General features: G+C 43.2%; 1 protein-coding gene across 6 annotated transcripts in view; it reads left to right on the top strand.

Annotated features, from left to right (window-relative positions):
• LPIN2 (lipin 2) overlaps positions 1-22,840 on the top strand; it is a 103,076-nt gene extending 80,236 nt beyond the window's left edge. For all 6 annotated transcript variants that reach the window (XM_055237066.2, XM_055237045.2, XM_055237046.2 and 3 more), the window contains 15 exons: positions 257-380; positions 1,826-2,171; positions 5,388-5,487; positions 8,345-8,532; positions 10,619-10,712; positions 11,113-11,182; positions 11,973-12,062; positions 12,979-13,061; positions 14,419-14,563; positions 15,251-15,399; positions 15,937-16,023; positions 17,618-17,770; positions 18,166-18,280; positions 18,932-19,035; positions 19,375-22,840. In XM_055237066.2, coding sequence (XP_055093041.1) covers positions 257-380; positions 1,826-2,171; positions 5,388-5,487; positions 8,345-8,532; positions 10,619-10,712; positions 11,113-11,182; positions 11,973-12,062; positions 12,979-13,061; positions 14,419-14,563; positions 15,251-15,399; positions 15,937-16,023; positions 17,618-17,770; positions 18,166-18,280; positions 18,932-19,035; positions 19,375-19,519 — 1,993 coding nt within the window. In that variant the 3' untranslated portion in view covers positions 19,520-22,840. The remainder of the gene's footprint in view (positions 1-256; positions 381-1,825; positions 2,172-5,387; positions 5,488-8,344; positions 8,533-10,618; positions 10,713-11,112; positions 11,183-11,972; positions 12,063-12,978; positions 13,062-14,418; positions 14,564-15,250; positions 15,400-15,936; positions 16,024-17,617; positions 17,771-18,165; positions 18,281-18,931; positions 19,036-19,374) is intronic.
• Positions 22,841-23,442: the final 602 nt, after the last annotated feature.

The following is a 23,442-nucleotide window of genomic DNA, read 5'->3' as shown; positions in this document are numbered from 1 at the left end:
TTGTGAAAAGCAAATGAGATTATGAATCTACAGTGTTTACAAAGGACCTGGTAAGTCCTCTTAAATACTGGTTGGTGTCATTTTTATTATTAAAGAACTCAAGTGGAAGAAATAATTGATGCTCCCTTCCATAGAGTTTTTATATATGCAGGATAAAGTCGAAATATTCAAATTTGTTTCTTTTAATCTGTCAGGCTCAGCAAGACTGAAGGTTTCCCGACTTTCAAGTCATCATGTGTCTTTGTTCTCTTTGCAGCACCTATCCCCAGACAGCGTGTCCTAAGAGTGATTCAGAGCTGGAGGTGAAACCTGCTGAGAGCCTGCTCAGATCAGAGTCTCACATGGAGTGGACGTGGGGCGGATTCCCAGAGTCCACCAAGGTACTCGGGTTTACCTGCCTGTGGAAAGTGTCTGATTAAACAAGTGAAGAATCCCTCCACCCATAAGTAAAGGAGGCAATTTCTGACTGGGCTCTCATGAATATAAATGATAGTGCCCTCATGTCATAAAAGTAAATTCAAAGTTAACATTTTTTGTAACATTTGGACTATATATTTGCAACTGAAGGAATTCAGTAGTATTTTGTGTATATTTCTATTTACTGAATAATAATGATTGTTAATTATTATAAGGAAATTTTAAAAGGCACCTTAAAATAAACTAAAATTTTCAAACTCAATTTTTATTTTTTATTTTTTTGGAGACAGAGTTCTTGCTCTGTCACCCAGGCTGGAGAGCAGTGGTGCAGCCACAACTCACTGCAGCCTTAACCTCCTGGGCCCAGGTGATTCTCCCACACCAGACTTTCAAGTAGCTGAGACTGCAGGTGTGTGCTGCCACACTCAGTTAATTTTTTAGTTTTTATTTTTTGTAGAGACAAGGTCCCGCTATATCAGCTTGGCCTGATCTCAAACTCCTGGGCTCAAGAGATCCTCCTGCCTTGGCCTCCCAGAGTGCTGGGATTACAGGCGTGAGCCGCCATCCCCAGTCAACACGGAAATTTTAAACAAGAAATTGTTAAACCTTTTTTTCCAGCTCATAATGAAAGAAGAAAGAACTGGGAAGATAAATTTCTTGAGAGAGAAAATGTTTAGATCTTCTGTTGAATTTAGGTTTTTTAAATATACATTTTGCTTATATTTGTGATCGAATTTAGACTTGCCACTTTTATACTGTTTTAACAGAGCCTTGATGTGGTCCAAGGAGGGCTAAATTTTCATTTAGTTTTCTCCCCTAAAATGAATATTTTCTACTTCTTAGTAACTGAAAATTGTCAGTTTCCTCAGTCTTCTCCAGTATAACTTCACAGTAGAACATTTAACATATACCTTTTTTTTTGAGATAGAGTCTCGCTCTGTCACCTAGGCTGGAATGCAGTGGTGCCATCTTGGCTCACTGCAACCTCCATCTCCTGGGTTCAAGAAATTATCTTGCCTCAGCCTCCTGAGTAACTGAGATTACAGGCGCCTGCCACCATGCCCGGCTAATTTTTGTATTTTTAGTAGAGACAGGGTTTCATCCTTTTGGCCAGGCCAATCTTGAACTCCTGACCTCAAGTAATCTGCCTGCCTTGGCCTCCCAAAGTGCTGGGATTATAGGCGTGAGCCACCGTGCCCGGCCAGAACATTTATTAAGTATCATGATATTGAACAAAAGGCAATTGTTAGTTTTTCTCACTTTATTATGGAATTTTTACATATACAAACTAAGATATTTAATGAATGTGTTAAGTTAAAAATAGAATGAACAGATTGCCAGCTTAGGAAATAGATTATAACAAATACTCTGAAAGTAGTTTAATTTTTAAACAATTTAACTTTTTTAGGTCAGCAAAAGAGAACGATCTGACCATCATCCTAGGACAGCTACAATTACACCATCAGAAAATACTCATTTTCGGGTAATTCCCAGTGAGGACAACCTCATAAGTGAAGTTGAGAAGGATGCTTCCATGGAAGACACTGTCTGTACCATAGTGAAGCCCAAACCCAGAGCCCTGGGTACACAGATGAGCGACCCAACGTCTGTGGCAGAGCTTCTCGAACCTCCTCTTGAGAGTACTCAGATTTCATCTATGTTAGATGCAGACCACCTTCCCAACCCAGCCTTAGCGGAGGCACCCTCAGAATCCAAACCGGCAGCTAAAGTAGACTCGCCATCAAAGAAGAAAGGTAATCGTTTGTTTAATTTGGCTCCAGGTACTCTCAAATTAGATGGTAAATTATTTCAGTGTTCCACATTACATGTGATGGCTGCCTCTGTATTTGTACTCACCAGTCGAAACCCATCACACACTTTTTTTTTTTTTTTTTTTAGCTGGAGTTCCGCTCTTGTTGCCCAGGCTGGAGTGGAATTGCCTGATCTCAGCTAACTGCAACTTCCGCCTCCCGAGTTCAAGCAATTCTCCTGCCTCAGCCTCCTGAGTAGCTGGGGTTACAGGCACACACCACCATCCCCAGCTGATTTTTTGTATTTTTAGTAGAGATGGCATTTCACCGTGTTGGCCAGACTGGTCTCAAATGCCTGACCTCAGGTGATCTGCCCGCCTCGGCCTCCCAAAGTGCTGGGATTACAGGTGTGAGCCACCGTGCCGAGGCCCATCACTCACTTTCTTACAATTGCTTTCCATGGCGTCCCCCTGGAAAGTCCAGTTGGAGCAGGGCCCGACTTGCACACTGCTGTCTCCTGACTGTTGCTACTTAGTGGGTTCTTGAGAAGCATTTACTGAGAAAACAAATAGTTGTAATCAATTGATGAGTAAAATTAACCACTTTATTGATTAGGTATGTCAGTAAAGTGAAGTAGAATCTTAAAAAATTATAGAAAAAATGTTTTCACTTGAAACATCTTAGCTGAGGCTAAATTAAGTAGGTTTTTTAGCAGTAATATTGGATAAAAATCAGTGCATACTAATTATGATTATGAGTATGTGCTTTCTTTTGCTGATTATTTCCCTCTAAAATAGGTAGAAGGCTAGGTGCAGTGGCTCACACCTGTAATCCCAGTACTTTGGAAGCTGAGGTGGACGGATCACTTGAGCTCAGGATTTCGAGATCAGCCTGGGCAACATAGTGAAACCCTGTCTCTATCAAACATAAAAAACTGAGCCTGGCATGGTGGCTGCGGTCCCAGCTACTTGGGAGGCTGAGGTGGGAAGATCGCTTGAGCCCTGGGGCAGAGGTTGCAATGAGCCAAGATCATGCCACTCCATTCCAGCCTGGGTAATAGAGTGAGACCTTGTCTCAAAAATAATAATAAAAAATAAAAATTACCTTAGAAAGTTATTCTAGTCACCTGAGCCCAGGGAGGTCGAGACTGCAGTGAGCTGTGATTGCACCACTGCACTCTAACCCATGTGACAGAGTGAGACCCTGTCTCAAAAAAAAATAAAATAAGTAGAGAAAACATCCAACTCTTGGTTCAACAGTTCTTCCTCACTTTTGGAACACAAGTTTAATAAATCAGAACATCCTTACTATTTGAAAATAAAAAGCCAACCATCGATACTTGGTACAGCAAGAGTCAGAACATATATATTCTGAACTCTGGCCTTGGATCCTATTTTTAGGAAAGTGTGAAACCTTCTCTAAAATTACCCAGCATCATATATAGCCAATTACCTATTTCACTTAAAAAAATATTCTAGCACCAAAGATTAGGTAATTATAAACCAACTTAATATATATTAGGTATGGACCTTCAAGTTCACTCAGAAATAATTTATCTAAAATGAAAGAATGTGACTGTCGAAGGTGTTGGTGGTCAGATAAAACCATCTAGCTAATGGTGGCTTAACTTGGCACCTGCTCTTCCACCAAAGGCCTGTAGCCACTTCTTATGCTCTAGAAATTGTTAAGGAGGGAAATCCAGTTCTTTTAGGATGAATCTTTGTTTTTGGAACTAATGACCCCTGTTCTTGGCACACAGTGCAGGATCTGACTAGAGACAGGAACCCTGAGTGGTTTTTACTATTCTTTTGGCCTCATTCTTTTTCCCCTCTACTTTTTATTATACATTTTTGCCCTCGCTCTTTCCTCAACCCCTTTCTCCCTACATCTCTCCATTCATCCACATAAAGTGTTTTATTAATAAAACATTTGAAAACAAATTGGAGGCATGACATTTCACTCTTAGATATGCCAGGATATACCTTCTAAGAATGTGAACATTCTCTGCATAGCCCCAGTACTATTGTCATCTTGAAGAATTCATGTTTACATTTCCCTAATTGTACCAAGAATATTTTTTTAGCTGGCCTGTTTCCCAAGCCAAAATTGCATCAGGGTTCACATGTTGCATTTGATTTTTATGTTTCTTTTAATCTTTTTTATTTTATAACTCTCTCATACACCCATACACACCCTCATACCCACTCTACACCCGTGATAGTAACCTTTTAAAGAGCCCAGCCAGTGTCTTCTAGGCTCTCTCATGTTCTGGATTTGTCTAATTGTTTTTTTGAAGGTGACACTCCTATATTTTCTTAACTGGGAGTTAGCTCTAGACCATACTGCCCACTAGAAATGGAATATGAATCACGTGTAATTTTGAATCATCTCATTGCCACTTTTAAGAAAGTAAAAAAAAGGTGCAATTAAGTTTAGTGATGTATTTCATATAAGCCAATAAATCCAAAATATTTTAATATGTAATCAATATAAAATTATTAATGAAGTATCGTAGTGTGTTTTACGCATTTTTAACATATTTTTTGTACCTCACTTTAGCAACAGTTTAAATGCTCAGTAGCCACATGTGGTGTGCCCACTAGAGTGGGCAGTACAGGTCTAGAGGCTTAGAGTTATTGTTTGAATTGAAGATTACTTTATTGCATATATTGAGTACTCATATTGTATCTCATGATGACCACTAATAGTAATGCTGAACGTGATTATTGTTTAAGATGTTATCTGCCACATCTATCCATTGTGAAGTATTTTTTGTCCTTTTGTAGTTAGAAGGTAATGCAGGGTGGATACTTGGGCACCATGTGAATATCCTGTGCCCAGACAACCTTCCCTTCATGGTTTTAGAGTAATGCCCTCGTTCCCAATGCAGGTGGTTGCCTTAAGTTTGGTCATGCTTGTTCTTAGACCTATAAATATAAACAAGACTTCACCATTAAAATATAAATTATTTAGGGGCTAGTATTACTCAATTAACAGCAAATGAGAGAATGAGTAAAATCAAAGTATATGTATGGAGCACTGAACTCTTCTATTGGCATGGATGGCTGAGAACCAACCTAAGTAAAAAGGTTGGTTGACACCTTTAAAACCCTATTCAAATCCTGCTTGTCAGTCGTACTGTTTGCAAACGTGCGTGTTTTACAGAGTTGTAAATGAAGAATAACTGAATTCTTACCTCTGATTTTTTTTTTTAAACAGGTGTTCACAAAAGAAGCCAACACCAGGGACCTGATGATATTTACCTTGATGACTTAAAGGGTCTAGAACCTGAAGTTGCAGCTCTTTATTTCCCTAAAAGGTAGAGTGGTCCTTATTTATTGAAGGACAGCTCTGAAATAGTCTAGTTATTTCTAGAGTAAAACATTTCATCTCAGGAAAAAGGAATAAGATGATGGTGTCCTTTAGCTAAATCTGATGCTGGCTTCAGGTTTTGGAAAATTTAGAAATAGTGCATGTCTTATTTCAATATAGTGACTTGAAATTAATAATTACTTATGAAGACATTTTCAATGCAATGAGGAGAGAGATACTAGCTAACCTACATAAGGGTATATGACTTCTGATTAGCATTTCCTGTAGTGGTTAATACAAACTCAACATGCTTGGGAAAATTTTTTAGCATTTATATTATTATGTGTTTTAAAAGAAACACATCTTTATTTGAAAATGTTTTCCAAAGAAAGCTTTCACTTCTTTGGAGTCTGAGATCTGAGCCTTTTCTGAACTGGGTCTGCGTCTGGTGAGGCACTGCCCCCGCAGCCCATGTTCCCCACATCCCCTGCAGCTCCACAGCTGCCACCCAGCCTCCCTCACTGTCCCGTACCATTTTCCCTTTGAATTACTTCAAATATGGTCCTCAAATATGATACACTTGGACTGCCTTCCCAAGTTCATTTCCACTCTTAGGGGAATTCTGTTAAACTGCTACTCTGTGGTTAACAAAAAAACAACTTTTCTCCACGGAAGATATGACTTGAATATACTGAGCCATAGGCACACATAAACACTTGTAAATGAACTACTGAAAAGTATATTTTGTTTTTTATCTGGAATAGAAAGATGGGATTGACATAAAGCTATTTAAATTTTTTACAGGTATTTTGGGAAAGTTCTTAAAACTCCTTTCTAGCTCTGTCCTAAATGTATCTCAACGTATCTCCTTCATTTGAAGTAATAGTTGGATTTTTTTAAGGTGAAAAAACTGAAACGGCTTTATTTTAAAAGGAAAGTTCAAATATAAGCTGTCATAGAATTACCACTTTTTTCCCCACATTTTCCAGGCCTTACTCATGTATTTATATTGGTATTCCTTAGGTATATATCTTAGTTTCTCTTTTAAAAAATGAGAGTAACTAAGGTGATGATACCTTACTCCACTCTACTGTAATTTAACTGTTCACAGTCACTGTCCATGCGCTAAGTAAGCTTCTTACCTCATTAACTATTTCTTGAAACATTTCAGAAATATTTAAAGATAGTGAGTGAGACTCTTGTAATCCATGTAAGCATTAGTCATGTCATGATCCTTAGCATCTTCATTACCAAATTTACAGTATTTGTAATTATCACTAAACTTTAATATAGATCACACACTTTTGTATTTGGTGGCATCCCCATGTGTGTAGATGTTGTTACTGGTTGGGGTAACACTAGTTGCTGTAGAGGTGGAACTCCTGATCTCATTGGCCTACGGTGATGGAATTTTGTTTCTTGTCCCTGTGAGAATGCTCTGTGTTGGTATTTAGGGGGAGGCCTTGCCCACAGGGATTCAGGAACACAGGCTCCTTTCACCTTGAGGCTCTCCCATCCCCCTAGGATCTCAGAGTCCAGTTTACGGGCAGCAGAGAAAGGAATGAGCATCACATAGGGCCCCTGGGGAGGGGCAACACGTATGCCTTCCGTCCATATTCACGGCTCGGTCATCTGCTCACGTGGCCACACCTGACTGCAAGGGGGCCTCGCCGTGTGCCCCGGAGAAAAGAGGACACAGGTGTGGTGAACACAGAAGGGTTGGCCTTGCCCTTCACCCCCAGTATAACAACAGTTCTGCTGATTTTCTGTTTCCAGTGAGAACATTCTGTCAGTCCAATTAATCTCAAATTTTGTGGGTATGAGTGTGCATTGCTATTAAGAGGAAAAAAATCCAAAAACCTGAATTTTTTTGTTGATTCAAATGGGAAACAGCTTTTGAAACTGTTACCTAGTTACAACATGTCTGTAGTGTGCTGCCACCTACTGCTCAAAGATGAGATTTGTTTGAAAGAGCCAGTAAACCTCTGGGTCATTGTTTTTTAAAATCAACATAAAAAATACTGGCTTTTTGAATAAAATAAGTGAATTTGAAAATTCTCAGTATCTCAGATGTGACATTAAATACCTATTCAAAGGGTATAGAGTAGTAAGCATTGGTGACTGTGAGACTTAAGGTGCTGTGCCATTCATGATTATTCTCTCTCAAATTTACACTTCATTGCATAAGGTTTCCCTTGATCACCTTCTGTGCCTTATCTTGAAAAATGAAAATATTCAGTAACCTCATCTTTAGCTCCTGGAAGAACAGTTACATCCAGTTTATTTCTGAATACATTTCTTTTTCTAGGTGGGTCTTGCCTCTGGAGAATTTGCTCGTTTAATTTCTCCTTCCTTCTTTGTGAGGTAATAGGTGAACTTAGAAAAGTTTGGTTTTAAAGAATATAGCCTTGGACTGCAGTAATTTTCTACAGGATGTATAAAGTGCCACAGCTTTTTCTAGGACGTTAGGATCAAAGGTTTCCAAACATCAGATTTTCTTAATTACCCTGTCATTTTCATCATGGAAATGTAAATAAATTCTTATAACTATTTTACTCCTTTAATCAAAAATCAGAAAGGCCATAGTTGAAATGTTTGCATTATTGTGAATGACCGTGGTGATTTTGTGACATATTTACTATATTCACAGTTAATTTCTCACTAGTACTATATTAGGTTATCTTTCATGTCATTTATGGTATGATTCTAAACCCTGCCTAAGAAAAGTTATGCCTGATTGTAGGTCCATCTGTTCTTTTTAGGGGATGTGTTACTTGGTTTGAGCCCCCAGAGAACCATGCAGTAAACTAGGAATTCAAGGAGTTGTAATAAAGCAGATCTTTTTCCCCATCCCCTGTCCACAGTGAATCGGAGCCCAGCTCCAGGCAGTGGCCTGAGTCTGACACACTCTCTGGCTCCCAGTCCCCACAGTCCGTGGGAAGCGCAGCTGCAGATAGCGGCACTGAGTGCCTCTCAGATTCTGCCATGGACTTGCCTGACGTTACCCTCTCCCTTTGCGGGGGCCTCAGTGAAAATGGAGAAATTTCGAAAGGTACGTTGGGTGTTCGTGCCCCGTCTTCATTTCAGAGAGCAATCTTGTCATCACTTGGTTAAAACTTACCGTATAGCCATTTCAGGATATTTACATTCTTTAGGGATCTTGTGCAGGTAACAGGTATATTCTGTAATGTCAGACACTTATACCCTCATTTAAGGTCTTAATTGACACCTCTTTATGGGGTGGCTTTGAGGTAGTGTGCTCTTAAAGGCTCTAATTTCAAATTAAGAGGTTAGGAGTTACCAGGCCGCCCTGTTTTCTGAGCCGCCAGGGTGTGATCATCACACTGCACCAGTTTTCTCATCTGTAAAGTTACAGAAACATTTGTAGGACTGGGGCCCAGCTGCCCTTCTGGAAAGCACTGGGCCTTAGACATGAATATAGGGCCCTGAAGTTGTAGAAAATTGATTGTCCACTGAGTAAATGGTCTTTCTGGCAAAAATTAGGAGGATTACTTTCTGTATAAGGCTGGAGGGTTGGCCTACGAGAGTAAAGCTTGCTCAGGAATCAGGAGGGAGTTTAGCAGAGATGACAGGACGCCTATAGGCTGGGCTGAGTGCCGTGTGCATCTGTCCTCAATTCATCAGCATTTTTTTTTTAACCTTCCTTTTAAAACTGAACTCTTAGTATTTCTCATTTTGGCCTGTGGCCCCTGTTTGAATTTCCTCTAAGGGAAGATTTTCTTCCCATGACTAGTGTCATCTTTTGTCTTCCTTCTCCCTTAGAGGAACTGAAGGCATGATGTGGCAGACTGCATGGCCAGAGGCTCAGGACCATGTGTTCCTGAAGTCTTTCCTTTCCAGGGTCACAGGAAGCTCATTATGCCTCTTCCCTGTGTCTTCATTGTTTGTTTGCTTTATATTTTTCAAGAAATTTAAAGTGTGTTATGGCCAGTGGTTCATTCTAGGGACAAAGTTAAATAGGTCACATTCTTTTTGTAATCCTCTTAAATGTTCAGTTTAAAAAATTATATGCGAGGGAATGAGAAATACAAAATGTATGTAAAATACAAAAGTTACACCTTTGTTTTAAATATTGGTGACTTAGTCTGGTAGAGTTTATTGGAAGAGGCAGAAATGGCAAGTAAATGTAAGTAATACACACATTACCTGGAGAAACAATCCAAGTGAGCAGTTTCTCTGTTAGCCTAGATCTAGGAGAATACAGGTTTAGGAACAGAGTACAAAAATTCATGGGAAGCCCTCATTCACTCTGCAAGAACTTGGGATTTATTTCACAGACCTTGAGCCAAATTCTAGGTTTTTTTGTTTTGTTTAATTCTCCAAGCAATTGTAACATATGTATTTTGTTGGTTTTTTTTATTATTTAAGACAGAGCCTTGCTCTGTCACCCAGGCTGGAGTGCAGTGGCGTGATCTCAGCTCACTGCAACCTCCATTTCCCAGGTTCAAGCGATTGTCATGCTTGCCTCAGCCTCCCAAGTAGCTGGAATTACAGGTTTGCGCCACCACACCCGGCTAATTTTTGTATTTTTAGTAGAGATGGGGTTTCACTGTATTGGCCAGGCTGGTCCCTAACTCCTGACCTCAAGTGATCAGCCCACATTGGCCTCCCAAAGTGTTGGAATTACAGGCGTGAGCCACTGTGCCAGCCCAAACAATTTTAAGGTATGTTTTGATATAATGTAGCTTGCTAAAGCTGTAAGACCCCTATGAACATTCCCCAGTTATGCTGTTGCCTATTAGTAAAGTTTCTTCCTCTGAGAATAGAACTTGCAGTTTTCGTGTGCATGTGTGTGTGACTGTCTGTCTTTCTGTGTCTGTCTTCCGTCCCTCTCTAGCCACATGTGTATGTATTTTTTTGAAAGTCTCTGGCATGTCCCTTTTTACTAGTTTGTTTTCACTGGGAGACAGTGGAAAAGGAGAATAGAAAAGAAGTGTTCTTTCTTGTCCTGGGGAAAAAAAGCGTCTGACATTTTGCTTTTGATGAATATTCAAAAATTAGTTTTTTTAGAAAGATGATTTTAGCCTGCAATTTCTGCAATGCAGAGAGTATTATAATAGTCTTATATAGGGATTTATGTAATCTCTAACCAAATTGATTATTACTTTACATTGCAGAAAAATTCATGGAGCATATCATTACTTATCACGAATTTGCAGAAAACCCTGGACTTATAGACAATCCTAACCTTGTAATAAGGATATACAATCGGTAAATACTCCTGCTTTTATAATTGTTAAATACTCTTGCAGTTTTTTTACAAGTGCCATTTTTAACTGTTACTTATAAAAGTTTTCCTTCTTATAAAACTTGTCATCTCATATAAATTAGCCAATGGGCAATGACTTTGAAGTGAAAGTAAAGCTTCAATTTTGTTTTTAAATGAAGCATTGAAATGTTACTTTGTCTGATAGATTTTACGGCTTCTCTGTTCAGAGAAGTTGTGCTTGAAGCAGAGGTTATTCATGTGACAAAAAATTTAGCTGATCATATTTATTGAAAAGAATAAGCAATTTTATATGTCACTTCTCTCTCCCTTCCTGATTCCCTCCCCTTCTCTCTTGCTCACTTTCACTGTGTAATGGTTTTGCACAATTTTTGTTTCTCACAGTTACTATAACTGGGCTTTGGCAGCTCCCATGATCCTTAGCTTGCAAGTATTCCAGAAGAGCTTGCCTAAGGTGAGGCGATCCACCATCTGCTGCCTTTCCGAAAGCATCCACAGTGTCTAGTACTTAGACAAATCCATATGTGCATATTTCTAAACTGGGTACTATTCAAAGTTTTACTTAAGCTTAATATTTAATATAAAAGACCAAAGTCATATGTACCCACTAAAAATATCTCATGCCCAAACTCTGGGAAATTAGCAGGGCTGCCACTTCTTTATTTCATTTTTATTAATATAAATACTAGTTTCTGATGGTCTGTAAAAGTTGAGAGATTTTACTAATCATAAGTTAAATATGGAATGGATGAAAAAAACTTTCTCTCCCATTAATATGGGAAGCAGCAGCAAGACGAAGGTGATGTAGCCAAGAGAAGCTTGACATCAGTGTGGTTAGGGCAGATGGTGGCTAACATACCTGTTATATACAAACTCACAATTGGTTTTTAATCTGTCCACCAAGAAGACATCATCAGCCTAGTTGGTCCTCTTAACTCATGAGAACCACATTTTCCAAAGATAGATAAATGAGATTTGCCCACCTGCCAGCCCCTAAGGTCCTACGTAGCAGACCGCCTGGTCTTATGCCACAGAGCTGTCACAAAACTGTGCTGCCATGAAAGTAGGATGGGATCTGTCTCTCAGAGGTGTTAAAAACGCTAGAGGAGTCTGGGAGGCATGGAGAGAGCATCGCTCACATTCTCACATTCCAATAGTAAGGCCCCGTCCTTCAGGCTAGCATAGAAGATAGGTGCTGTGTGACCAATAGATCGCCTAGACTAACCCAGGTTGGTTGTTTTCAGGCCACAGTTGAGTCCTGGGTCAAAGACAAGATGCCAAAGAAATCTGGTCGCTGGTGGTTTTGGCGAAAGAGAGAAAGCATGACCAAACAGGTAACAGACCTAGAGGTCATTGTTTTCATGGGCTGAAAGAAATGAATCTTTGATTTATTCAAAAAATCTTTTTGTCAGGCACAGGAATGTGGACTGTATAGGGCTATTTTACCATATAGCAGTTTCCATTTTTGAGCATTTACGACGTACAGGTGCTGTTTCAAGTGGTCCTTTACTGTAGCTCAGCACTAGAGATGTTTGAGTTGCCATTTCATAGGTAAGGAAACCTGGGTGCTTCACGAAGTCACGTAACTGGTGAGAGATGGAGCTGGGGCAAGACCTTGAGTCTGACTCCAGAGCCTGTGCTCTTTCTACTTCACTGCATTACCTATCAGATAGGAGCAGAAGGTTATCGTCCGCCTTCATAGTTCCAGATACAAATAACCAGAATCTGTTCCACCAGGTCTCCGTAGAAATTCATCCAGAGAACCATACTAAACAAGCAGCAGAGCAAATCTTTTTTTCCCCAGCACCTTCTGAAAAAGAGGGTTCAGGGAGTTTTCACCTGTTTTTCAAATGTCAGAAGGGAAGTCTTGCCTGAACCAAGTTCATGTCCACATCAGCAAGGGGGCTGCCTTTCAGTCCCTTCTGCACGTGGTGAGTTACTCCCAGGAGGAGAAGGAAGCTGAGGACCTAACAAGTTTGGGTTGCTCGTATTATGTTTTGTGACTTGAAATGGTGCTCTTAAAATGTTTTACTTCTGGGTCTGTAGGGACAGTGATTTGTGTAGAAGCACATGACTTCTGTCTTAGGTTTCTAATTCTTTGGCTCAGAATAGAGAAAGTCTGGGTTTTGAGCATTTTTAAGTTGTGGGTTCAGAAAGCAGTTGTGTTCTTTCCTAGAGAGGGCTGCTGATGAACTTGGCTTATCTGTAGGGAAAAAATTGCATGTTGCCATTATCATCTTGCTGTTACAGCTGCCAGAATCCAAGGAGGGAAAATCTGAGGCACCGCCAGCCAGTGACCTGCCATCCAGCTCCAAGGAGCCGGCCAGTGCCAGGTGGGTGCCCTGTCCTCTGCCCAGCTCATAGCACTCAGGCCCTCCTAGCAGGGCCATTACTTCTAAGTTGATTTTGGCAGCTTGTTTAGTTCTTGGGAACATCTTCTACAGATATGGCATGATGTGATATATTTGTGCCACTCAGCAGATGACAACTGCTTTTCTAAAAAACATCACCAGCTTAGAAAAATAAATACCCTACCTCCTTGTGGAGCCGTGACATCAGTGTATGGGAAGGGGTTATGAGGAATGTTTTAGCCGTGTTGTCCCTGGTGCCCCTGCTCCCCCTGCATCCCATCTGGAGCCAAAGGGAGACATAAAAAATAATCTGAAGGTTGGCTTGGGTGAGTTTCATTTCCTGGAAGAAACAGCATTCTTTGGAAAGTTAGGGTAAGCAGCCCTGAGAGGAGTTGCTTGCGATACGCCCTGTTCTGCTTTGGCTTGTCCACCTCCCCCAAGCCAGTGCATGCTTGCTTCTCCCAGCCCTTGGCTGTTTCATTTAGTGTCTAAGGCTGAGGGTTTATTTTCTTGCCCCTTACCACCCCCCATCCTATATCTTTTAAGGGGTGTCTAAAATTTTTCTTACTAGTTTTTGTTTTTTTCTAGAGTCTCACTGTGTCACTCAGGCTGGGGTGCAATGGCGTAATCATAGCTCCTCGGCTCATGCAATCCTGCCTCAGCCTCCTGAGTAGCTGGGACTACAGGCGTGGGACACCATGCCTGGCTAATTTTTAAATTTGTATTTTGTAGAGACAGGGCCTTGCTGTGTTGCCCAGGCTGGTCTCAAACTTCTGGGCTCAAGCAGTCCTCCTGCCTCAGACTCCCAAGTAGTTAGGACCACAGACAAGTGTCACTACCCCTGGCTAATTTTTAAATGTTTCGTAGAAACTAGGTCTCCCTACGTTGCCCAGGCTGGTCTCACACTCCTGGGCTCAAGGTGTCTTCCTAACTCGGCCTCCTAAAGTGTTGGGATTATAGGTGTGAAGCACTGCACCCAGCCCCTAGTTTTGTTAAATCATTGTAAACGATTATGTTTTCTTTAATTTGTACCTTGTGAAACATACATACCCTCTTCAACAAGAGTCAGTAGACCTTCTAGCATTCACTGGGCATAGCAGAAAATAGCAGGTCGTAGTCAGAAAGTAAGTGCTTGCCAGTTATGAAAGTGGCCTTATCAGTTAACGATATGAATATTTCAGGCATACAAAGCTGTGGATATGGGAGAATGGCAGAAGGGATAACTCTACCCATTCCTAGAAAGGATTTAGGATATCTTTATTTTCTTGATCCTAAATGAAAAGCTCTCATCAATAAAATGCCCTGCTGCCTCTTCCGTAACTGGGCTAATGTTGAACAGGCCGGCTGAGAATGACTCCTCTAGTGATGAGGGGTCACAGGAGCTCGAAGAATCCATCACAGTGGACCCCATCCCCACAGAGCCCCTGAGCCACGGCAGCACAACTTCATATAAGAAGTCTCTGCGCCTCTCCTCAGACCAGATCGTGAGTCTTGCATGATCCGTGTTGTCCAGTAGGACTTATTTTAGTAATGGTTTAATTTGATGCACATCCTCTTCTGTCCACACGTCGCCAGCTGTATACACACCACACGGCATGGTTGTGTCAATGCCTATCCACAGTGGAACCACGACCCCCGCCCCCAAGAGCTATCAGGCCCACCTGGGGAACCTGTGGCTTGGGTCCTGCCACCCACCCCAGACCTCCTTCCTCCATCTCTCGAGAGTCAGTCATACACAGCTAGCCCAGCGCTGAGCCAGGTACTGTCTCTTAGGAGCCACAGCAATAGAGAAATGACATTTTAGACACAATTTCTTCTCTTATTTCCCACCCTGACTTTGACCCATTTTCGGTATGAAAAGGTCTTGCTGGGACCAGAGCAGGCTGTGGCTAAAGCAGTAATTCTCAGGTGTGGAAGTAGTAGACCTTTTGCTTTGTGGGGGTTCAGAGAAGTCCCTGGAACCCCAAAATACTGTTCAGGCAGTGGCTCCCTCGGCGTTGTTAGCTGTGGTTGGCTGTGGTGGGCTGCTGTGGTGGGCTGCGTCTAAGACCACGGAAACCATCCTGCCTCTTGTTGGGATTCTGAGACACCAGTTGTTGTTCTGTGAATTTTTAAATCGTTTCAAACTATGTTTTCAGCTGATTTTCTTTATTCTTATGCTTTTTAAAAAGGCAAAACTGAAGCTCCATGATGGCCCAAATGATGTTGTGTTTAGTATTACAACCCAGTATCAAGGCACCTGTCGCTGTGCAGGGACCATTTACCTGTGGAACTGGAATGACAAGATCATCATTTCTGATATTGATGGGACAATAACCAAGTAAGCTCAATCCTTCAGGTGGGTGGCAGGGAACAGCCCTGTGCTCATGGAGGGGCAGGCAGTGTGTGGTGAGGAGTTCCTCACCTGGGGCGCGAAGCCCTCAGCCAAGGCATTTTATAAGCTATATGCCCTGAGGCGTCCCCAGTATAGTCCACATGGGGTCATTTTTTTGCATGGAGGAGATGGTGAGGGTGCATAACAAATGTCAAAAATCACTTTTGGAAAGATGTAGTTATTTGGTTTCAATTCTGATACGAAAACAAGCCCCTTGACATTGGGGCGGAGGAAAAGAGAATGTGTGGTAGTCAGTTACTTCCGAACGCACGCATCTGGCGCTCGTGAGACTCCGCTTTCAGAAGCACCTCAGTGGGTGCATTTGCATGGGATGGCCTTGCAGTTGCTTGAAGCTGTGATTAAATCCCCTTTTAAGAGTGTCCCGCCACCAATTAGTTATTGGCAGCTGATAGTCAACCCAATAGGAAAACGCTCTATGTGTTTGATTCCTGATACGTTTTCCTGTTTCTACCGTTTTCTTAGGTCGGATGCTTTGGGACAGATTCTCCCACAGCTGGGCAAAGACTGGACTCACCAGGGTATAGCAAAGCTCTACCATTCCATCAATGAGTAGGTACCCTCCCCACATGTTAACTCGCTCTGGTGAGCTGGAAGCTTGCTTTAAGAACTATAGAACAATGGTGTAAATCTTCAGTCCACATGAGTCATGTGTTTATGCTGAAGCCTTCCCGCTCTTCCTCACTCCTTTCCCGTTGATGGTGTGGGAGCCGTGTGCACCTGGCATTGGCATTGAACCATGTGTCTTACCTGTGTCATCTCAGTTAATCCTCACGGTGCTGTGTTTCAGGCACTATCTACATCTATAACTAGAATGACAGTTACTTTTTTAGCTAGAATTTAACAAGATAGCTGATTTTCATTTTTGGTTTATTTTCTGGGTATTTTAAATTCTTTTTTTTCTTCTTTTTTTTTTTTTTTTTTTTTTTGAGATGGAGTTTTGCTCTTGTCACCCAGGCTGAAGTGCAATGGTGCGACCTTGGCTTACTGCAGTCTCCGCCTCCCGGGTTTAAGTGATTCTTCTGCCTCAGTCTCCCGAGTAGCTGGGATTACAGGCACATGCCACCTGGCCAAGCTAATTTTGTATTTTTAGTACAGATGGGGTTTCATCATGTTGGTCAGGCTGGTCTCGAACTCCGAACCTCAGGTGATCCCCCTGCCTCGGCCTCCCAAAGTGCTGGGATTACAGGCATGAGCTGTCGCGCCCAGCCTTAAAATTGTATTTCTTTGAGTAGATAGTGCACGCATGCATGGGGGAAATAGTTCTTGCATGGGCTGCTCTCTCTTGGGGCACCCTTTGAGGGGAAGATAGCCGTGCTGTGGCTTTTGTGGGTTCCTAATACATATATTACATTGATCTGAAGAACCTCAGTGTCTTCAGCATTAGTTGAGAATGCCATAATATGAAAATTATGACTATGTCAGTTACCTGGGTATAATTTTGCTTCTTGTCTGATGGAGTGGTTTGCATCTTGCACATTGCTTTTATTTTTTCTTTACAGTGGGTAATTTAAAGATAGTCCAAGGTTTTTTCTGTCCTCTAATCTGGCTTTCAGGGACTAGATGCTGAACATTTTATATCAGTACTTAGAAATTTAACATAATCCTTAGTTGCCTGTACCTCCATTTTTTTCCCACGTTTTCCATGGAAAGGTGAAACCTCTATAATCCTAAGCAGTTTCCTGCTAAATTTGAGAATTTGGTTTTCACAGTAAATGAGAAGAACTTTATTTGGATCTTTTAAAAGAAAAGTGTGGGTTGGGCGTGGTGGCTCACACCTGTAATCCCAGCACTTTGGGAGGCTGAGGTGGGCAGATCACCTGAGGTTAGGAGCTCAAGACCAACCTAGCCAACATGGTGAAACCCTGTCTCCACTAAAAAATATAAAAATTAGCCGGGCATGGTGTTGCATGCCTGTAATCCCAGCTACTTTGGGAGGCTGAGGCAGGAGAATTGCTTGAATCCAGGAGGTGGAGGTTGCAGTGAGCCGAAACGGCGCCACAGCACTCCAGCCTGGGTAACAGAGTGAGACTCAAAAAAAAGAAAGAAAGAAAGAAAAGTGTGGGGGTTTTTTTGTTTTTTGGTTTTTGTTTTTTTTTTTCTCTTAGCCAGAACATGTGGGCTAACAGGGTGTGTTTTCTTTCAGGAACGGCTACAAGTTTCTGTACTGCTCGGCCCGTGCCATTGGCATGGCTGACATGACCCGTGGCTACCTGCACTGGGTCAATGACAAGGGCACAATCTTGCCCCGGGGCCCCCTGATGCTGTCCCCCAGCAGCTTGTTCTCCGCCTTCCACAGGTACCTCTCCGGCAGGCAGCCCGCTGCCCCAGCATATGGGTGGGGCTGGGCCCAAGGTTGGGGGATGTGTGGGAACAGATGTCAGATGTTGGAGCCGCCACGCCTTTCCCAGTTCTTTGGTCCCTCATGGTGTCCTACCACATACTGCTCACCTGCCATGTGGCGGGCCTGGTGAAGAAAGGCAGGTTCTAGGAACTGTCAAGTTTTCTCCTTCCCTAAACTTCATCACTCAAATTTTCTTAGTTATCAGACTGGCAAAGAAGGAGAAGGAAAGATTCCAGTTACAAAGGATTGAAGAAATTGGGTGGTTGTGAGCACTGAAATTTTTTTAGGACCACTTACTGGAGACAACGACCATTTTGGGATTGGTGATTGTATTTGTATTTTTTTCTTAGAGAAGTGATAGAAAAGAAACCAGAGAAGTTCAAAATTGAGTGTCTAAATGATATCAAGAATCTGTTTGCCCCGTCCAAGCAGCCCTTCTATGCTGCCTTTGGAAACCGTCCAAATGTGAGTATCTCCTGGGCTCTGGGTTCTGATGTGGGTGAAATTCAGAGGGATGTACTTCGTGGGGTGTAGCCACGTCCCAATTCTCAAAGCAGTTTTGTAAGCAAAATGAGACATCTGTTCTGCTTGTTCGGTTTTCACTTGATCTATTCCAAATATCTATAGCAGCTGGGGAGGTCCTGTAGGTGCAGATCTGCCCCAGAATTTATACGAAGGACGCTTTTCCATCGTTTCTGTGTCTGCCATTCCATTTCCTCAGGCAACTCCGGCTCCTCTTCTAAGCAGTTCTAAGCTGCGTCCTTGGATCACCCCAGAGCCAGGGTCAGTGCTGGCCCTTTGCTAGCACTTCCCAACCTGCCTCCCTTCTGCAGGGCCATCGGGCCTCAGGTGTGCAGAAGATGTGGCCTCTCTGGCCTCTTCTGTGCCAGGGCCCCTGGCTTCCCCTTGGTGGCTGCCCAAGTTTTCTGACTCTCCAAGCACCACTCTGTAGTTTAGGTTTGTCTAAAGCTCAGTTTTGGTGGCAACTGCACTGTGCTGCCTCCGCATGTTTTCTGTCGAGTCTGTCTGTGCAGTGCTTCTGGCTCACAAGGAGCCTGAGAAGTATCTCCTGAATTCTCCTCCCTGGAATCACCCGCTTGCTATTTTCTTCTGCAGGATGTCTATGCCTACACACAAGTTGGAGTTCCAGACTGTAGAATATTCACCGTGAACCCCAAGGGTGAATTAATACAAGAAAGAACCAAAGGAAACAAGTCATCGTAAGTACATTCTCAGCTCTCAGCCCAGCACCCTGCAGCCAGGGGTACAGTTGGGGACAGACAGACCCTGTCCTTTTCCCCCGATCCTTGAGATCAGGCCGCGATCAAAGGATCAACTACATCTCCTCTGTGGGTATCTCTCTTTCACAACATCTGTTTGAGGGGTCTCTGGTTATCCTAGACTTGTAAGAGGGAGTTTGAGCCCTGTGATGGGACTGAGGCCTGCCTCTGAACCTGCCCACCTGAGCAATCTGAGTGACAGCTTCACAGCCCCGCATCTTGTGCCTTTGACCGATCTTGAAGTAATAGTCTGTGCCTCTTCCCCAACCTTTCTCTTAGGTATCACAGGCTGAGTGAGCTCGTGGAGCATGTGTTCCCCCTTCTCAGTAAGGAGCAGAATTCCGCTTTTCCCTGCCCGGAGTTCAGCTCCTTCTGCTACTGGCGAGACCCGATCCCTGAAGTGGACCTGGATGACCTGTCTTGAGGTGGCACCTCAGTGGGTGGGCAGGGCTTGGTCCCCCTCCCAACAGCAAGGGAAGGCAGCTGGCTCTTCTGCTGACCTCAGATACCAGCCTTCCCCAGCAGGGACAGGTGCTCCTGGAGCTGGTCCCGCCATCCTCCTTTGCTTTCCCAGGCCGGCTGCTCAGGCTCGGCAGGTCTGCACCTCAGCTCCTGGAAGGAGAAGGGAGGAACTGGGCGTGGGGCTGGAGGCCTGGGATCCCTCCTTCGTGGGTCACACACGTTTGCTGCTGTGAGCTGGGGGCTCCTTCCATTGCATCATTTTAAAGGGAGAAAAAAGCAGCTAAAAAAGAGTGGACCAAAACACTGCACACAGTGAAGTGTTCCAGTTTCCACTGGGCAGTTGAGGTGGCTTCTGTAACCAGGGCTGTCTTCAGATGTCAGGGTCCCTGAAGCGCTGCGGGCCCAGTCAGTGATGCTGGCTGAAGCTGCCTGTGCACGTTTCTTCTCTGGGCACCTCATTTCCCGCTACACTGAAGGGGTCAACTGCTCCAGTGGGCCAAGTTGGGCACGACCCCTGCCCCCGCAGGGCCCATGCACCAGAGCCACTGAGCCCAGTCCCATAAACCTGGCCCTCTTTGGGGAAAGATCCCCACAGAGCATCCTCCTCTCATCTGTGACAACTCCACAAGCCCTTAATTTCTTAGACCTCACCAGAAGAACAGGTCTCACAAGTATATATTTGATGTCTGTAATAAAAGTGGGAAGGTGGGTCTTAAAACAGACCAAACCCCGCCCTGCCCCCAACAACTCTGCTTTTAGGGAGGCCTCAGAAATGCAGATAGGCGGTTGAGTGGGGTCCTGGGAAGAGCGCTGGATCCCTCTTCTTGCTGCCTGGTGTGGGCCTTTGGAAAGCGTCTTGCCTTGGAACAGGATTTCTAAAATTCTGTGATTCAGATTTTCAGGGAAGTACAGTGAAGCTTGCTTAAAGGCACTGGCTAGCAGTGTGTGACTTTGGCTTTTGGAATCACACCCTGTAATCAGGCCCGTGGAAGCAGTGTCAAAGAGGGGTCTCGGAGCTCCTATGGAGCAGACTGCCCCCCCCCGCCCCCCACCCCAAGCAGTGTCCCCAGCCTAGCCCTGTGAGACCCCATGGGGACACGGGTGCCTATGTATTTTCACTAAAATGTACATGGTAGCTCCATTTACTGATGTGGTTGTAATGAACTCACATCATGTCTGAAGAGATGGCACCAGGGAAAGGTGTGCCATAAGCTGCTGCAGAGCTTTTGGTATGCTGAGTGTTGACAGAGCTGCACTGTTAACATTGAGAGAACCGTCAGGAGCCCAGAACCAACCCCAGGTCTTGGTCTTCATTGGCGAGAACACAGGACGTGGTGGTTCCTGAGCAGAGAGGGATCTGCAGATACAGGCTTGGTGCGCGGGGTGGTCTCATGGCCAACTCTTCATGCCCCTGCCATTGTAGTGGAACCTCTACATGTTTTAGTTTGCTTCACCTAAAATAATGCTGATCTAGAGATAGAGAAATAGGGGTGGTTATTTTTCCAGATTGGAGAGTTGAAAGTCCCTGACTGATTTCAGCCGTTTTTCCTAGTGCTGTCGGATGCAGAGACAATGTTGAAATCCCCTAAACACAGTTCTCAGTGGCAAAACCTAGGAAGGCTCATTCATGTTCCCAGAGAAGGGACCACATGAGCCTTCTCCCGAGCGAAGCTTCCCCCAGCTTAAATAGTTCATAAGGACTAATTCTTTAATGAGTTTCTTTATCTACAGTAGGTTAGGGATCTTGGGTTCTGTTTATATGAAGTTCTACCTAGTTTGTGAATTCTAATACAGCAGCCGTGCAGCCACCTTATTTCATAGATGCCATCTGTGTGTCCTCTTGACTGCCTTCTATTTAGAGGAAGAATGAGAGCTTTATGTGTTTAACTGAGCTTATAGTAGGACTTCTTTGCATATGTATGGTACTGAAAAATCTTAGTATACATCTTTAATCCTTTTTAGGTTGTCCTTTAAAGAGTTTTTGACTAGTTTCTTTTTCTTGACAGCTCTTCTCTTTGGACACATGGGCCTTCTTAGAGGGTTCAGTCTAGGACCCGGCTCTCCTGGCCCTGTGTTGAGGGTAGCTGCTCCCTCTGTCCCTGTGTCTGCTTGCACTAGACTTTGTTGCTGCAGATTGATCCAGTGGGTACATAGGCTAATTAATGTGAGTGTTTTGCCTTGTTTAAAGGAGTCCCTCTTGCTGAAAGTAGATGATTACTATTGCTGTAGTGTTAGGAAAGTATTAAGTTTGTGCTGAAAATCCATTGCCATTTGGTACAAATGACATTTGTTCTTTCTGTGAAAGAGATGCCCTCGAGTGTGTTTGTACACAAACCCTTAGGATGGTGAGTTGAAGCATCACCCTCGCACTATCTTCAGTGACGGGTGACGGCTCAGGGAGATGGCAGGCAGATTGGGCTCCAAGTCATTATTCTCTCAGTTACTGCATTGGTGAAATGGCCCTTTCCCTCTTTGCAGTTCAGTCTAAGTCTCGTATTTGCTTTGCTGTCTGTGTGCTGAAGCTCGTCCTGTGTGAGTTGCTGTCTGCCTCTTGTCAGGCTGTGAGGTGCTCGTGTAGACCTGGAGCATGCAGGCTGCCTCCGTTTTTGGGTACTGTGTTGTGTTTTGCTCTAAAAACATCTGCATAGTTTTCAACTGGAAAAAGAAAAAACTTAAAAATGGGGTGTCCTAAAATGAAAGCTGCTCAAAGTCACAGAACAACCGAGGGACAAAGGAGATTGGATGACTGGGAAGCGCTGGCCCGGAACAGCCCCTGCAACTGTGGGGCCTGCACACAGCCCTTCCACAGTTGGCACTGTGCGTGCAGGCCAGCCCTTTAAAGAATAAACAAGGAAGTTGGCTCTTTCACTTTTTACAAGTTGGAAAAAACAGACTTCCAGGGAATTTCATCTTTTTATCATCCTATGATGTTTTCCCATGTTTTAGAGCTTCCAGGGTTTAATAAAACTGGTTAAAAATTGGGTCTTTCCCTGAAGTAAGTGTTCTTTCCAGGTGAAAACTACTCTCTTGGTTTTGTTTGAAAGTAAGAAAGGGAGGGGAAACTTTGCTCTTTTAATAATTATGTTCAGCCTATGATGAAGTATTTGATTATTAGACAGCAATGTCACTAATAAGTTGTAAGTTGTCCAAAGTTAATTGTAAACATCAGTACAGTACTCTTAGTTACAGTAAAGCAATTGTCGCAAGATGAATGGCTAATATTTTGGTGCAGTGTTTGATGTTCAAAACAAAATGTTACAACAATAAACGAACATAAACTGAATGCATTTGGCTCTTTTCTTCAGGGGACATTGAAACCATCTTTCTAGATTCTTGCCAGAAATTGGTAATTTCCATAATTAGCATCTTGATCTTTGCTGACACTTAGATTTGTCTACAGCAGGAGCTCCTTTTTGTTGCTTATTCTTAAAACCTGGCTCCAGAAGTGCAGCTACACCCCCAGGAACTAAACTCTTGCTTTGTACCTTCTGCCAGGAAATGACCCATCCATATGTGACTTCTGCTGTGGTCTCGCGGCTGTCCAGGAGGCTGTGTTTATCTCCTCTCCCTGAGCACTTGAATTCGCTGGGAGTCCTGTCCAGAGCCCCACCTTTCCTTAAACCCTTCCTCAGGGTGGATATGATTTAGCAATCAATCCTGATGTTTTCATCACAGAGTCAGAGTGACCTATGATCAAAAACCACATCGCATATATTACTTAAATGGTGATCTTTTGTCCTCTCAGATTGCTGGGCCCTTACCAGATGCAGCATATACTGAACCCTGCATCCCAAAGGCACTCCACAGGAGTGTGCGTTCAGGATGGAAACATTTGCATTTCGTGCCTCCTTGCCATGACGTGATGGCAACCATGGGTCTTTGGGA

The sequence above is a fragment of the Symphalangus syndactylus genome, chromosome 1 (assembly GCF_028878055.3).
Source record: "Symphalangus syndactylus isolate Jambi chromosome 1, NHGRI_mSymSyn1-v2.1_pri, whole genome shotgun sequence".
NCBI classification, from domain to species: Eukaryota; Metazoa; Chordata; class Mammalia; order Primates; family Hylobatidae; genus Symphalangus; species Symphalangus syndactylus.
This window is presented reverse-complemented; position numbering and strand designations above follow the sequence as displayed.